At 44.5% G+C, this 17,230-nt stretch overlaps 1 protein-coding gene across 1 annotated transcript in view; it reads left to right on the top strand.

The window, feature by feature from the left end:
- Nucleotides 1–198: 198 nt before the first annotated feature.
- Nucleotides 199–17,230, top strand: part of acad11 (acyl-CoA dehydrogenase family, member 11) — a 40,409-nt gene continuing 23,377 nt past the window's right edge. The window contains exons 1-13 of the mRNA XM_083632180.1: nucleotides 199–361; nucleotides 459–558; nucleotides 1,598–1,723; nucleotides 5,093–5,254; nucleotides 5,336–5,500; nucleotides 5,581–5,722; nucleotides 6,304–6,425; nucleotides 6,727–6,833; nucleotides 9,907–10,018; nucleotides 10,316–10,393; nucleotides 12,287–12,425; nucleotides 12,841–12,948; nucleotides 13,791–13,889. Of these exons, the coding sequence (XP_083488306.1) occupies nucleotides 237–361; nucleotides 459–558; nucleotides 1,598–1,723; nucleotides 5,093–5,254; nucleotides 5,336–5,500; nucleotides 5,581–5,722; nucleotides 6,304–6,425; nucleotides 6,727–6,833; nucleotides 9,907–10,018; nucleotides 10,316–10,393; nucleotides 12,287–12,425; nucleotides 12,841–12,948; nucleotides 13,791–13,889 (1,585 nt within the window). The 5' untranslated portion in view covers nucleotides 199–236. The remainder of the gene's footprint in view (nucleotides 362–458; nucleotides 559–1,597; nucleotides 1,724–5,092; nucleotides 5,255–5,335; nucleotides 5,501–5,580; nucleotides 5,723–6,303; nucleotides 6,426–6,726; nucleotides 6,834–9,906; nucleotides 10,019–10,315; nucleotides 10,394–12,286; nucleotides 12,426–12,840; nucleotides 12,949–13,790; nucleotides 13,890–17,230) is intronic.

Below are 17,230 nucleotides of genomic sequence, written 5' to 3'. Positions count from 1 at the left end.
GTATTTTAGTTCAACTTCTGAGGCGGTCGACATTATCGCATAAAATAAATGCATTTCAAACACATTGGGAGATGAACCCTGGATGTATTAAACTAGGAACGGACTGACCGAAATGTTTGAGGAAGTCACTGGGCGTGCGCAGCGTTGAATGGTCCGACCACTCTCCTCACACTGCTGAAGTTTGGCTCAGCAATGCACCTAGAAATGATTAACGCTAATCCAGTCTGAATCGAGATATGGAAGAAGAGCTAACGACTCCCGTACGGGAACAGCACAAGTTCAACGTTGGCAAACTTCAAAGATACCTGGCTGGCAAGTCACGGGTGTCAAATACTGACGCACTCACTGTCAGACAATACAGGTGAGGTAGTGCTGCTGGCTTGTTTCAATTTAAAGAGCAAGCTATTTTTCCTTCAATAAACAGCTAACATGCTAATTGCTTCCTGTTGTCTTTCCAGCACTGGCCAGTCCAACCCCACCTTTCTAATCCAAACAGCCTCAGAAAGCTATGTTCTCAGAAAGAAACCCCCAGGTATGCTGCTGCCAGGGGCTCACAAGGTAAGGCGTGTATGGTTTTAATGAATTACCTTTTACCACTACTGTGTTTTGTGTTGTCCTGTCTACTCCCCAGCAGGGGGAGAACCTTCATTTGGCTGGGGTGCCTGATAATGACACATGACAAATGACAGACGATGATGATACAGTACACATTACACAGGCAATGCAGCAGGATGTGTGCACAAGTGAACACCCTCTCACGCAAGTTTAGTATTTGCACAGATGGAGGGAAGATGTCTAGTTCAGAGCATATTACACACCACTTTATACTGCTACTTGTGGTCAAACTACAAAAAAAAGCAGACTTCAAGTAGCTTACAATGATGGCATGAGAATATTACAAGACCTAGATGGTCTATTAGTTTTCATTGTGAATTAGAAAATGGTTGGGGAGCCACTCTGCACCCCCGCATCTGGCCCCGCATCTGGCCCCGCATCTGGCCCCTGACTAGACTCTAGTCACTAGAGTAGACCAACTAGGTCTTGCAATATTCAGTACTAGACTCTAGTGCAAGTGAGATGTTTGTGGCTGGCTGCAGGAGTCAATACTTTCCAAGCTGTTTTAAGGAATCGTAATGAATCAGTGAACAGCAGAGGCTCTAAACAACCCTGTGAACAGCTGTTTTCGCTACTCATCTAGACTCAGGGAGAATTGGCTTAAAAGCGTGTGTATAATGGACAATTCATTTGAACTTGTGCGTTTTTTAGATTGTTTTTTGTATTGTTATTTTTGTGTATTTCTATGGATCATGAGTCTGCATTAAAGAAGTGAATGAATGAATTGGTTAACAGAAAATTAACCGATATATAATCAATAGATTATTCTATAATGGAAATAATCATTAGTTGAAGCCCTAATGACCAAGTCAAAAAAGAGCTATCAGCTTGTTTTGCACATGAAGGCCACATATGACTGAAATACTCCTTAGATATATTCAGCTGATAATGTCAGTGATGTTTCAGCACAGAATGGTTGCATTTAGTGCATGGCAATAAAAAAAAAGACGTGATTGGTTGATCTGTGTGACTGTGTGTTCAGGTGGACAGGGAGTATCGGGTGCAGAAAGCCTTGTTCTCTGCTGGCTTCCCTGTGCCTCAGCCCCTCTTGCATTGCACTGATTCTACGGTCATCGGAACAGAGTTCTATCTGATGGAGCATGTAAACGTAAGTTTGTGCAGCCAAGACCCAAATTCACCAAGTCCCAACTAGTCCCTGCATCTAATGTTATGTACCAAGTCCCAAGTCCCTGCATCTAATGTTATCTGCCCCAAACATCCACATTCACTTACATGGACTACATTTACTTACTTGACTTTCAGAATCAGAATCAGAATCAGCTTTATTGGCCAAGTATGTGCACATGCAAGGAAATTGGCTCCGCTTCGCTTAACTCTCAATTCCACACACAAAAAGAAAAATGTATCCCCCGCTAACACAAACAAGAATAACAAACAAAGGATAATTAAACATTTACATTAACTACTATATACAATTCAATAATAATAAAATAAATTACTGTACAAGATATCATCCTCTGGTGAATGTAATAAATGATTAGATCTAGACCACCAAATACGCATAGAGGAAACACTGGTCTCCTCATGTTTCTGTTTCTGTTAGGTTGTTTGTGTTAAGCTATAGCTTCCAAATATATTTCTGGTAGTTTTGCTTGACATTTACTTTCCTTTATATATTAAAAAAACTACAGGATGAAGTTTGCACTCACTTAGGCACTGACTCAATTTGTTTTGATATAACCAACAGGGCTGCCGGTTGGTTTAGAACAGCTTAGGTAGGCGATAGATTAGCTACAGCCTAAGGCTGACCTGTTATAGTGTTCAGGCAAAAATCAGACTAGAGCAGAGTAGGACAGGCCAGATTAGGCTGTAGATTAGCTAGATACTATGTCCCAGTTAGCTCTGGTTAATGCTTAGAGTAGTCAGTTGTCTGATCTTCTCCCCCCCCCTCTCTTTCTCTTTCCCCCTTCCCCCGCTTCTTCCCTTCTTCCCCCTTCCTGTTCTCCCCTCTCCCACATTTCCCACCCCCCCCCACCTCCTCTCTTTCCATGCTCTTTCCTCCCCCACATCCCACCGCCCCCCCTCCCTTCTCCTGCTCTCTCCTCCTTCTCCCCCCCTCTGCTCCTTCTCCTCTTCTCCCCTATTTTCCTGAATCCCTGCCACTTCCTGCTCTCCCCTCTCTCACATTCCCCCTGCTCTCCTTCCCCTGCACCCTCCCACCTCTCCTTCTCTGTTCTCTCCTCCTCTCTGTCCTCTCCCCTCTCTCACATTCCCCCTGCTCTCCTTCCCCTGCACCCTCCCACCTCTCCTTCTCTGCCTCTCTCCTCCTCTCTGTCCTCTCGCCTCTCTCACATTCCCCCTGCTCTCCTTCCCCTGCACCCTCCCACCTCTCCTTCTCTGTTCTCTCCTCCTCCACATTTCCCATTTTCTCCCCACCCTCGCCCTAATCCGGGCCCGTATCCTACTCCCTCCCCCAACCCTAGACCCTACCTCTACCCTGGCTCTCCCTCCCCTGCACCCTCCCACCTCTCCTTCTCTGTTCCCTCCTCCTCCACATTTCCCATTTTCTCCCCACCTCCTCCCTCTCACATTCCCCCTGCTCTCCCTCCCCTGCACCCTCCCACCTCTCCTTCTCTGTTCTCTCCTCCTCTCTGTCCTCTCCCCTCTCACATTCCCCCTGCTCTCCTTCCCCTGCACCCTCCCACCTCTCCTTCTCTGTTCTCTCCTCCTCTCTGTCCTCTCCCCTCTCTTACATTCCCCCTGCTCTCCTTCCCCTGCACCCTCCCACCTCTCCTTCTCTGTTCTCTCCTCCTCTCTGTCCTCTCCCCTCTCTCACATTCCCCCTGCTCTCCTTCCCCTGCACCCTCCCACCTCTCCTTCTCTGTTCTCTCCTCCTCCACATTTCCCATTTTCTCCCCACCCTCGCCCTAATCCGGGCCCGTATCCTACCCCCTCCCCTCCCCCAACCCTAGACCCTACCTCTACCCTGGCTCTCCCTCCCCTGCACCCTCCCCTGCACCCTCCCCTGCACCCTCCCACCCACCTGCTCTGCCTCCCCTGTACCCTCCCACCTCTCCTTCTCTGTTCTCTCCTCCTCTCTGTCCTCTCCCCTCTCTCACATTCCCCCTGCTTTCCTTCCCCTGCACCCTCCCACCTCTCCTTCTCTGTTCTCTCCTCTCTGTCCTCTCCCCTCTCTCACATTCCCCCTGCTCTGCCTCCCCTGTACCCTCCCACCTCTCCTTCTCTGTTCTCTCCTCCTCTCTGTCCTCTCCCCTCTCTCACATTCCCCCTGCTCTCCTTCCCCTGCACCCTCCCACCTCTCCTTCTCTGTTCTCTCCTCCTCTCTGTCCTCTCCTCCCTCTCACATTCCCCCTGCTCTCCCTCCCCTGCACCCTTCCACCTCTCCTTCTCTGTTCTCTCCTCCTCCACATTTCCCATTTCTCCCCACCCTCGCCCTAATCCGGGCCCGTATCCTACTCCCTCCCCTCCCCCAACCCTAGACCCTACCTCTACCCTGGCTCTCCCTCCCCTGCACCCTCATCTCCCCTCCTCTGTTCTCTCCTCCTCCACATTTCCTATTTTCTCCCCACCTCCCCCCTCTCCTCCCTCACATCCCCCCGCTCTCCCTCCCTCCTCCACTCTCCTGCTTTCTCCTCTTCCCGGTGTTCTTCCTCTTCCCCCCTTCCCCCACTACTCTAAAGCATAGTACACATTTTACTCCAAAGCATGGCACCCACTCTATCCCCTCCAATATTCCGCCACTATTTAAAGCATGGCATAGCATGGCAATATTCCGCCACTATTTAAAGCATGGCACCCATGCTCTTAGTATTTCGCCACTATTCAAAGCATGGCACACACTCTTCCCTAAAGCAAGGCACCCATAAGCTCTATATGTGAACATGTGCTTATTTGGCAAAAGGACTCACTACTAAAGGCTTGCAGCCAATTAAATTAGGCATAGTTTGGTTGCTTAGAAATTGACATATGTCCGTTTGCAAGATGTGCGTCTATATTTCTCATTCTCTCCCCACCTCCTCCCTCCCCCTGCTCTCTTCTCCCCCACACCCCCCCCCCCCTTCCCCTCTCCTGCTCTCTCCTCTTGCTCCTTCCCCACCTCCTATACCCTCCAACATCTCCCATTCCCTCCCCACCCCATCACTCTCTCACATTCCCCCTGCTCTTCCCCCTTCTCCTGCTCTCTCCTCTGCTCTCTCTTCATTTCTATATTTTCTATATTATCAATTGTTCAAATGTTATCTTTATTCTGTATATTCTTGTTACTGTTGTGTCAGCTAGAATCAGCTAGACATACTTTCTGTGAAGCCCTCTGAGACATGCTTGTGAATTAGGGCTATATAAATAAACTTGACTTGACTTGACTTGACATCTAGGATCATCAGTATGCCAACACTCATTCAGTATCAAACATACTCATTTAACATCATAGGCATAACTGACACTCCAGTTCCAATTGTTAATAAGGTGCTGTTCTGTGCCTCTCCCTACTGAGCAGGGCCGTATATTCAGGGATATCCGTCTCCCAGGAGTGAGTGCAGCCGAGCGAACTGCTCTTTATGTGTCTGCAGTGGAGACGTTGGCTCGATTACACTCACTAGACCCGGCGTCGCTGAACCTTGAAGGGTATGGGAGAGGACCGGGCTACTGCAAGAGACAGGTGACATGACAAACATTTCACATATTGAATCAATGCTCCTCCTTTATGTGTGTCGGGTGTAACATTTACAAGTGTTCGCAGGTGTCCACCTGGACGAAGCAGTACAGTGCGGCAGCACACAAAGACATTCCCGCCATGAATGAGCTCTCCAGTTGGCTGATGGACAATCTGCCAGCCAACGACAATGAGGTCACGCTTGTCCATGGAGATTTCCGAGTGGACAACGTGATATTCCATCCAACAGAGGTAGATTTCTCCCACACTGTTTACTGACCACTCCGCTGCATGTGACTGTAGATATGAGTGTGTATGCTTGTTGTTCCTAGGCTCGTGTGATAGCAGTGTTGGACTGGGAGCTGTCCACCACTGGGCAGCCCTTGGCAGACCTGGCCTACTTCCTCATGGCTCACTACTGGCCCCAAAGCCTCAGCATGATCAGCACAATGGGCAGCTTGAAAGGAATAGAAGGTGATTCTAACATCTTTTAATAAAATGATAAGCTATCATACAGTGTAATGCTATATATTACAAGTCATATGTTTGGATGCACACCACATGTGTCTTTATTTTCACTATTCTTCCCACATTTTAGAACTCAAACCTATGCAATAACACAAATTCACAAATACATTTATGCAGTGACCAAAAACAAATCAAAACTTTATTATATTTTACTTTATATTCTGTAAAGTAGCCGCCCTTTGCCTTGATGGAAAGGCAAAGGCTTTGGAAATAAATTCATACACAGGCATCAACTTTTACATTTATATTTGTTTAGAAAATGCATTTCAAGCATTTTTTTTACCCCCCCGGGGATCATTAAAGTCTTTCTGATTCTGATTCTGATTCTGATAAGCAGAACCCTTTAAATCAAAATGGCTTTAAGATCATGGAAAAACATATTACATTAAATCAGGTGTGTCCAAACCTTTGACTGGAAGTGTAGTTTTATGGCAACAGACATAATTGGATAGACTAACTTATAACACTTATGATTGTTGTTGTTTTTCCTTCAGTATCTCTCCCCGATTTTGTTCCTCTATGAGCAGGAATCCCAATTGTGGAAGACCTGATCTCCATTTACTGCCGCTGCCGGGGGATCCCATCCTCTTTGCCGCAACTGAACTTCTACCTGGCCTTGTCTTTCTTCAAGATGGCAGGGATCGCCCAGGTGTGTCTCTGTTATACACAAGTTCAACTTCACTTTTACCCTCATTTGTCCTTTGTAGCTATTACACACATTGTAATTTATGCACACAAACCTGGTAATACTGTACTAACAGATGAAAGGAGGAACACATCTTATATACAATATTAGACACATAATAAACCAGCAAAGCTGTTCACATGGTTGAGAAATTGTAAATGTGCTATATTGCTGATATATCATGGTTTGGTACTGTCTCCCGAATTACAAAGGAGATACATTCATGCAAAAATACACTCTGTTTTCACTCTGTTTAATTTATCAGGGGGTCTATGCGCGCCACCTACTGGGTAATGCCAGTGCGCCTACTGCAGCTCAGTTTGGCCAGTGTGTGGAGCCCTTGGCTAAGGTGGCCTTGCAGCTGGCACAGAGGTTGGTTTCCCTTGCAGCGCTGACACCTTGATTCACTGTCGGGGCCCATTATAGAATCCATGCTAGATTACATTTAGGAACCTTTCATGATCACCGCGGGCAAACGAGGAAGAACAAAGGAGCGCTTCTACCACTGCTCATTAATGGCCAAGAGGTGGACGTGGGCGGTTTTAAGATCCCGGGAAAAATAATGTGATCTAAATGAGAGGTGAACTTTATCAGTGTTATCAAGAAATCTCAGACTTTTATTCTCTCTCTCTCTCTCTCTCTCTCTCTCTCCCTCCCTCGCTCTCTTTCTTTCTTCCACCAGACCTTAATTAACATGGGCCCAAACACCCAGCCAACCCTCTTTTGACATGTTCCCCTCGGGGAAAAGACTCGGGAGTATTAAAACCAGAACATCTCGTCTGAATTTTAATACCTCACTTTACTACATGAGACATGAGTCTGTGCAGTAGATTGCAGATTTCTGTTTTTAAATTTTAATTGTCAAGCTCCTTATGCACTTAAGTGTCTGCACTTGTCTATGTTGTTGGATATATAGATGGAGGGGTATCATATTTATCTTATGTTACTTGTGATGTCTTTTTCATTCTGTGAGGCAAATTCTTAACAGCCGCAAATTGATGTGACAATAATAAAGTATTGCACTTGAAATTATAGTGCAATGGTATGGGAGTTAGTTGTTAAAGCTGCAGTGGATAAGTAAGTCCTTGTCCCATAACACAAAATGACATTTGAATGGGTTGTTCATCTATACCAATGACTCAACGATTACTTAATCTTTGGCTTTTAGAACCCTGTATGACCTGTACTCTGTTTTGGGAACAAAAACTCCCAGCCTATTGGGATTTCAACAAGACACTCCCAACCCAAACACACGCACGCACGCACGCACGCACGCGCACACACACACACACACACACACACACACACACACACACACACACACACACACACACACACACACTCTCACTCTCACTCACACACACTCACTCACTATAGTATTTTCAGTATATATAGCATTTTGCATGGTAATACATTACCTCTCCACTAGACATTTCTGTTGAAAGAACGGATGACAGCTCGGAAAGACGGCATGCAACAGTGTTAGGGCTGGCACCCCGAGGCACTGCACAAGCTAGCTACAAGTACAAGACCAAGTGCAAAGAGCAGCTACAGCAACGCAAAGCACCTGATACTACCCAGAGATTTATGTCTGAGTTTATTAGTACTGCTTGTTAGTCGGCGGAGGACCGGGGCCAGGAGTCAAACCACAGTGCCCTGGACCTCTTTGCTCAACCTGCTCAGAGCACAAGAAGAGGTGGTGCAAGATGGGTGTGGCTGACTAGAGCTCGCAGTTGGAGCCCTTCTACAGGCGAAGATTAATCTTCGCAGCCCCACTCAGGCGAGGCGTACAGGCTGGGGGGCGAAACGCTGGTGACCCTGAGATACCTGCTGAGGATGTAGAAGGGTTTCCAATGGTGTGAGTGCTCTGGCCACACTCTCACCAAGGAATACCGCCGTGGGGGCGGCATGTCGTGCTGCGGGCGGGGGCTGCGGTGTGTTGTCCTCGCGGTGGTCCTGCGGTTTCTGTTTGTAGCGGAGCATCTTTTGATGTTTACTTCACCTTTTCAGTATATATAGCATTTTGCATGGTAATACATTACCTCTCCACTAGACATTTCTGTTGGATCTCTCCTCTAATTATGCAAATGCCACTATTATTTGTGTCAATTACAGGCCTTCCCAAGCCAGAGACCTGTTGAGGTTGATAAAGGACATACATGTATATTGTGTATTGGTAACCTTGCAAGCCAGAGACCTGTTGAGGTTGATGGAGGTTGATAAAAGACATAAGTTGTGTATTGGTAACTTTGCAAGCCAGAGTTGAGGTTGATAAAGGACATAGATTGTGTATTTGTAACCTTGCGAGCCAGAGACCTGTTGAGGTTGATAGAGGTTGATAAAAGACATATATTGTGTATTGGTAACCTTGCAAGCCAGAGACCTGTTGAGGTTGATGGAGGATGATAAAAGACATACATTGTGTATTGGTAACCTTGTAAGACAGAGTTGAGGTTGATTGAGGTTGATAAAAGACATAAATTGTTGCAAGGCAACTGGATTCGCGCAAGATCATGAGATCACAATCACACGACAAATCCATCGTGCCACGCTCCAATCTATTGGTTTGAATCCAAACCACCAGTGGTTCGCACAATCAGCACCCAGAGGCAGCTACAGGCGGGCTCTAGGTGTGACGATGGCGAGAAGCGAGCTAGACGTGATAGATAGATGGTTCATCCAATCACCTGCAAGTAATAATAATAATAATATACATGGGACTTATGTAGCGCTTTTCAAGGACTCAAAGTAGCTTTTTGAAAAGTGCATGCCCCTTTCAAAGGTTTGGCGAGCACGTTCCCAGCTGGTTCTGTGAAAACAAACCATCTGGCAACATCAGGTTAGTGTATTGGCCCTTTATTATTATTACAACTAATCTGAACAATACACATGGTAAATGGACTGCATTTATATAGCACTTTTATCCAAAGCGCTTTACAATGTGCCTACATTCAACCATTCACACACCCGGACACGCGGACATGCGGACTGGAGGAGCCGGGGATCGAACCACCGACCTTCTGGTTGGTGGACAACGCGCTCTACCTCCTGACCCACAGCCGCCCCTACATGAATGCACTCATATCACAGTTGATAGTATGATGTCAGAATGAGCACTGGCCATGATGTCAGAATTGACACTGGCCATGATGTCAGAATGAGCACTGGCCATGATGTCAGAATGAACACTGGCCATGATGTCAGAATGAACACTGGCCATGATGTCAGAATGAACACTGGCCATGATGTCAGAATGAACACTGGCCATGATGTCAGAATGAACACTGGCCATGATGTCAGAATGAACACTGGCCATGATGTCAGAATGAACACTGGCCATGATGTCAGAATGAGCACTGGCCATGAACACAGGCATTAATAGAGTCAGCCTGTGCTTCCCATTCCCCATGTCTCTCACAGCTTTTCCTGTGTGTCTTCTTCCCAGGTCGCTCCCAGGCCCAGCAGACCACAGCCTGTTCCTCCAGACAGCCAAAGGCCAGTCTGTTCTCCTGCAGGTCAAGGACTTCATGAGGCAATATGTGCTTCCTTCTCAGGAGGTCAGTGCCCAAGACAAGAGCCAAGAACAAAAGACATCTTTGTTTGCCCAGAGGGAATCTGCCTCGCATCTGCAGGAAGCCAGCATTGCACAACAGTTCATTCATTCGTTTTCAGTCGAAAAGTTTACATTAATACATCATACAGTACAGTTGGAGAAATATTTCTAACGGGTGCCCAGCATGATGGAAGGAATGCAGTAGTAAGAGTACAGTCAAAATGAATATATATCAATATATATTTACAAAGCTGTGACCTCTGTTACCAAATCACTGCCTGAAATGTATTTTTTTCTCCAGATAGTTGCAGAGTATTACTCCAAACATGCTCACTCCCCACAGCGGTGGCACACCCCCCAAGTGATAGAAGATCTGAAGGTAATGAGTGTTGTGTGGAATGTGTAGACTGCACCATTTATCATAGGGTTTATATACACAGTATGTCATCAAATTAATCATGTTGTCATCACCTTCTCCGCCCAGGAACATGTTTTTATCATGAGCTTTTTATGCCTCCGCACTGGTGACAGCCGTGGCCGGAGGCATTATGTTCTCGGGTTGTCTGTCTGTCTGTCCGTATGTATGTATGTCCGTATGTATGTATGTCTGTATGTACGTATGTCCCATTCTCATGAATGCAATATCTCTGGAGCACCTGGAGGGAATTTCATTATATCTACAATTTAATGGTCAAAAGTCAAGGTCACTGTGACCTCACAAATGACGTTTTTGGCCATAACTTGTATGGATATGAATTCATATGCTACTTATGACAAAATATCACACAAATGGCTTGAAATGGCTTGAATAAAAACATAAGAAATGAAGTACTTGAAAGTGCTTGGATTTATAAAGAGGTCCTTAAAAGTGCTTGAATTTAGCACCTCTGATTTTGAGTCTTGTGTGCTCCATCATCTCAAAATTACTGGGCCAAGCTTGATAGCTGTACTACAATCATTTGTGTTAAAACAAATATTTCATTGGAATCTGTTTATTGTCATCTGTGATGACAGAATGAGGCATGATAAATGTTTATCACAACATTGGGAACATTTCATCTGAACACCTGTGTTGTAGAATGGAATTTCCGCATAACCAGAAAGCATCTCAAGCCAAAATGTGACATCAAAAATACTAATTGAAGCCAGGAGTCAGGAAGTGTCTTATAAAAATTTATTTCAGCCATTACGCATCTTTGCAAATATGAAAGTTTGCAAAGAGAAAGTACAGAGATCAGGCGAGATCAGTGGCTCCAATGTAACTTACATTTTCTCTATCAACCTGGTACTAGTGTACTAGAAATGTGCATATCTTTCTGGTTCTCGTTATCACTGAGAAGAAATACATGGTGTGAGCAAAGGTGCATTTTGTTTTATTTGCTCTGAGTTTATGTTAAACGAGAGATATCGCGCGCTCATTTCTAGCACCGTGCTCCGCATGCTGTTCTGAGCATGCGCAGTTGAGCAATTGTGCACCGCAAAATCCGCCTTATTATAGTAGTGAGATGTTGATGATTCATTCCAATTTGTAAGCATGACTGTGAACAAATGTGCATTAGAGGACTTATTACGAGACTTGTATATGTGAACATCTCTGTGAATTATTGGCCCGTAATTTTATAATAATTTGTCCTTGAAAAGTGCTTGAAATCTATTGTTACAAAAGAGTGGCAACCCTGTAGATTCAAAGGTCAACTTGGCTGTGACATATATCCAAAAGTTCAAAGTTCAACTTCACTGTGACAGTGACATATATTTTATGAGTCTGGTCAGACATAGAACTTGACCAAATAGCCCTACTGAGATGAGATTAAGAATCTCTTTCTCAATGGAGACCTGGCTATGAAAGCAGCATCAACAAAAATATAAAAGTTGCAGTCTAACAATATACAACAATGTTCAAATCAGTCACATTGAAGAAAGAGCAAAGTAAAGTTTTCATTATAATCACTCCAATGGGCATCATTTCAAGATCTAACTAGCCGGTTCATGGGCCAATTAAAATCTCAACTGAACAATGCAGCTCCCTACTGAGTCTCCTGCATAGGTCACAGAGGGAAATCCGCGCTTCAGCTAACAAACCTCCTCAGAACCGCCTCTCAGAACAGGGACTGAGTGAATGATGAAAGATGATCCATATCTGGAGCACACGGTCAAATGTATCAATTTATTCAGGTGCAAAGAGAGACTGACATTTTGACACTAACAAGTGTCTTCCTCAGAGTCCAAACAGAGTCATGTGTCCATTCACATGTGTATATCTGTGTGTCAGGTGAAGGCGAGGGAGGCAGGGCTGTGGAACATGTTCCTCCCTGCAGTCAGTGGTCTCAGTCAGCTGGACTACGCCTACATCGCAGAGGAAACCGGACGCTGCATCTTTGCCCCTGAAGTCTTCAACTGCCAGGCTCCTGGTAAAAAAACAACAGTCTTAAAATCCTAGTGGCATCTAGTGTTAACACCATGGAGATATGAGTTAGTCTGTCAGTGAATATATTTGTGTATAATATATTTTGGATTCTCTCAGATTTGTTGTCGGGTGAAAACCAGAATGTCAACAAATACAGCCTTGTTTTTGGCTTCACTCACAACCCTGCTATTTTGAGTTTTTGAAAAGGTTTCATTAACGCAGGGGTTGTAAATGTTCTCATCATATAGAGGGGCATGTAATCCATCAATTCAATATCAAAATCGCCAAAATAGTTATGCTGTTTCCACCAATGAGTTAAATCCATATGATTGAAGACCGACAATAATGTTATCTCCTAAATATAGAGAGTAACAGATTGATGGCCAGTCTGTAGTGTGATACTAGCGGTTTCTCCACAGATACAGGAAACATGGAGGTGCTCCACATGTTTGGCAGTGAGGAGCAGAAGAGGAAATGGCTGGAGCCGCTGCTTCGAGGAGAGATCCGCTCCTGCTTCTGCATGACAGGTAGTTCATGACCTCCTACTGCACCCTGTCATCCATCACTTCACATCTTTTAATATGTCCATTATGTCCCCAAAGATCATTGTGCTTTACAATGAACATGTACTGTTATCTCTAGAGCCATGAATCATGATATTAATAGTGAAAGCAAATAATTGACTGCGTGTGGCATTTATGGAGCAATTTGGAACATTGATTTATGTACATATTTTTGAGGTAATGCTAGAGTTCATCTGTAACAATATTTATAGTGGTTTTCTCCGCAATGTGCCGGAAATGGTTGTGGTTGGTTACCTACCTTAGGCAGCAACAGACTGTGCAAGACTTGTCTGAAAATCAACATACCAACAGCCAGCACCAGTCCACGATGAGTAATTTCTCCCTGTTTGGATCAGTCAGTCTGTTCCCCACACTACATGGAAACAGTGCTGTGCTGTTGCCAGAGGTGATTATAGTGGGTGTGAATGTCCCCATACTTTTGGTAAACACAGATGATGGTTAGGAGTGTTCCGGGATGTTTTCTGTCAGAAGTTTGTTGGACGTGTTGCATGAATAGAGCCTTCAATCTTCTACTGATAAACAATGTCCACTTGTGACTTTGTTAAGAGCATCCTGCTATACGGGAACAGAGAGTGAAAATGTAACTTTAACTGCTCAATTGTCACACCTAATTTTCACACACCTCCTGCAATCCTCTTACATCTTCACCACCAATATGATTTATTCTTCCAGCCAAATATGATGTGCGACTCTACAGAATCTCTATTTGTTTGTTCTTCTAGCTAAATTAGTCTTTTTTTGGTGACGATGGTGGTTAAAACGTGGACCTGTGCTCTCCTCCCCAGAGCCTGACGTGGCCTCCAGCGACGCCACCAACATGGAGTGTACTCTCCGCAGGGATGAAGATCACTGGGTCGTCCATGGCAAGAAATGGTGGAGCAGCGGTATGTGCATTTCAAAGTGTTTGTTTTTTTTGTCACTCTAGGGACACTGTAACAGCCGGTCTCGTCCATTTAGGCCTTAAAACACCATTAGAAGACTCATGATTAATAGACTAATAGATTAATAGAATAGTTAAACTGAAGATTAATGACAAGGAGTAGTTTTATGTCTGCCTGTTCTGAGTCGCATCAAGTCTTTTTAGTGAGATCCACTTGAACCGAAGAATGTCTTTAACTGGATGTATCCATTATGTACCGGTACTCTGCATTTTGACAAAGAGGGGGTTTTATATGTACCAACATGGTACGACAAAGTGCAACTGCTAACACATGGTCAACAGAAAAGCAAAAGATGAGTCATAGAATAAGCATTGTAAATGCAAGCAACAACTTAATGACCGTGAACAACGTTTGATCCAAATCACTCTGAAGTATACAGTATTATACTGTAGCTTGCAGGGCGTTTTTCTTGGACGACAGGGTGGACCAATAAAAGAGTGCAGGTTCAGTCCATAAAAGCCATGTGTGTCCATCAACAGACGGTGAACCCGTACTTGTGCCCTCATTCAGAAAAGTAACTGTGAACGTAAAATGTAAAAGCCTCTGATTGTTAGGCTCTTCTAAATTGACCTTTTATGTACAGGTTGGATTACAGTGTTTATTTTTGAATGCTTGAGTATTTTGAGTACCCATAAACTGTATATACAGTCAATGGAAGTACCCAATGACTCATCTGTGACTCAGTCAGTATTCGTCAGCTTCTCCTCAGCTGCTTACGATAGATGCATTTGAGCAACCTGTGACTATGTAGTTGTCACTTAATATCCCAAGCTTATGTGGAGTTTTTTTTTAGATGTTTATCGTGGATCCCCTCAGTCAGTGTGTACTGAAAAATACTCCAGATGTTTGCTCTGTCACACATTGCGGTCTGAGGTTCTCCTAATTTAAACATTTCCCAACTCAAGCGAAAACATTGGCCCGTTGTTTTTTGTATCTCCACGGAAGTCCTCCTTAACCCTGAAAGCCTCTGGCATTAAGGAGCAGGATTTCAAGTTTTATGTTATCAGCCACATGCAGTGTACTGTAACTGTTTGTGCCTGTCATGAAAGATTATTTTGTGTCCTTTTACAACCTTGATTCTGTTTTTACCACCCACCCTATGTCTGCATCAGTGCTCCATTGTAAGGGTTGATTAGATCCCTGCTGTCATAGCTCATGTCTATCTCACTGTGGAGAGCGCAGACCTCCGCCAAGGCCAATAGCTTGTTCATGAGTCAGATGGCTTCTTCTTTGGCCCATGCTACACCCTGCCCCAAGTTTAAATTGTTCAGTAATCCTTCTAACAAACAAACAAACAAACAAACAAGGACGCCAAACACATAGCCTCCTTGGCGGAGATAATTATCTTTTCTGTTCAAACCTATGCACCACACCTTATCAGGCTGACCTGCCACTTGCTGAAAAAACACAAGCTATTTTGAAGTGGCCATACATGCTTAAGAAGCCTGTTGCGTAGCCGCTCCACCAGCCCTGAATCAACAACATACATGTAATGTCAACTACAAGTCTTTCTCAAGTGGGCCCTGGCCAAGAAAGCAGCATACAATTAATTCCACATAATAGTTTTAAACCAACACAAGTAAAATAAAAAATAAAAAAGGGGGGGGAAGAGCGCAGACTTCCGCCAAGGCCAATACTCCAGTCTGCTATGATATACAAATGTGAGTTGGATTAGAACCCTGACCCTGACCCACCCACATCCCCCTAGCCACTCCCCCTACCCACCCCTCGAACCCCGACTCAAACCCCTCCTGTCCCTAGCTACGGCCTTTTCCCCTAGACCCGCCCTCTTTCTGACCATGCCCCCTCCCACCACCCATTTACACCTAACCACTCCCCCACCCACCCCTCAAATCTCGGCCCTCTATGACCTTCCTATCCCTAGCTACAGCCCTTTTTCCCTAGCCCCGCACCTCCCTTGACCCGAATTGAATCTGTGACAAAATGTAACGGCTTCTTCCTTGGCCCATGCTCTACCCTTCCACCAAGTTTCATGAAAATCGGCCCAGTAGTTTTTCCATAATCCTGCTAACAACAAATGGACAAACTGCACCAAAAACATAACCTCCTTGGTGTAGGTTATTAGTCCGCTTTAAATATTAAATATAGGCAGGTAAGAATGAATCCATCAAAAATAAAACTTTGTACTGACTGAGGAACAGATTGTCTCAACATTCTCTTTCGCTTGTAGTACAATCTCACATGTATGCCCTTCTGCCAATGCTGATCTGTCATTTGATATGTGCTGTTGCCTTGTGTGAAACCATGATGAGTCACATCGGCCACACTCATTTCTACCTCAATTACAGGATAAGGGAAGTAAAACTAGATGATGCTATTAAAAGTCAAATGATGTCTCCATCATCTTCCGATTCAGGATTTCTGCTTGGGTTCTATGTTAGCATCTCTAAGGATACTGTACTGTTATGCTCATGTGTATTTTCCCTGGCTCCAGCATTGGTCTGTGTGTAGCATATGTTCCATGGAAGTTGAGAAACATAAGGAAGAGAAAAGCTGTATTTGATTACAGTAATTGCCCAGGAGTTCCCGCACAGATCATTGTGGTTGTCTTTGTATTGAATGACTGCTGCTTGTCACGCAGTAACCGGAAGAAACCCATCATAACCTTTAATGGCCTAACCACTTTGAAGGAAAACAAATGTGTGTGAGGGATGCTGTTTTCTACTTGGCAGTCTCTTTTCTTCTCAAGTTGTTTGTGGAAAACTCAGATGAAAGGATCTATAGATGTTGCCTATGCATGCATCCCTGATGTTATATGTAATAATGCAGAGCTGCATAATGCCTGTCAATAAGTACCCCCTTGGTTTCCTGTTTCAGAAAAGCCTTGTGTAGGCCTATGTTGTGTTTACTGTCATGGATTTAGAAAAGCCTTGTGTAGGCCTATGTTGTGTTTACTGTCATGGATTTAGAAAAGCCTTGTGTAGGCCTATGTTGTGTTTACTGTCATGGATTCAGAAAAGCCTTGTGTAGGCCTATGTTTTGTTTACTGTCATGGATTCAGAAAAGCCTTGTGTAGGCCTATGTTTTGTTTGGACTGTCATGGATTCAGAAAAGCCTTGTGTAGGCCTATGTTTTGTTTGGACTGTCATGGATTTAGAAAAGCCTTGTGTAGGCCTATGTTGTGTTTACTGTCATGGATTCAGAAAAGCCTTGTGTAGGCCTATGTTTTGTTTACTGTCATGGATTCAGAAAAGCAATTGTGTAGGCCTATGTTTTGTTTGGACTGTCATGGATTCAGAAAAGCCTTGTGTAGGCCTATGTTT

The sequence above is a fragment of the Poromitra crassiceps genome (genome assembly GCF_964638095.1).
Source record: "Poromitra crassiceps genome assembly, chromosome: 2".
In the NCBI taxonomy this organism is placed as follows: domain Eukaryota; kingdom Metazoa; phylum Chordata; class Actinopteri; order Beryciformes; family Melamphaidae; genus Poromitra; species Poromitra crassiceps.
The sequence above is the reverse complement of the archived record's forward strand: the minus strand, read 5'-3'. Positions and strand labels throughout refer to the sequence as shown.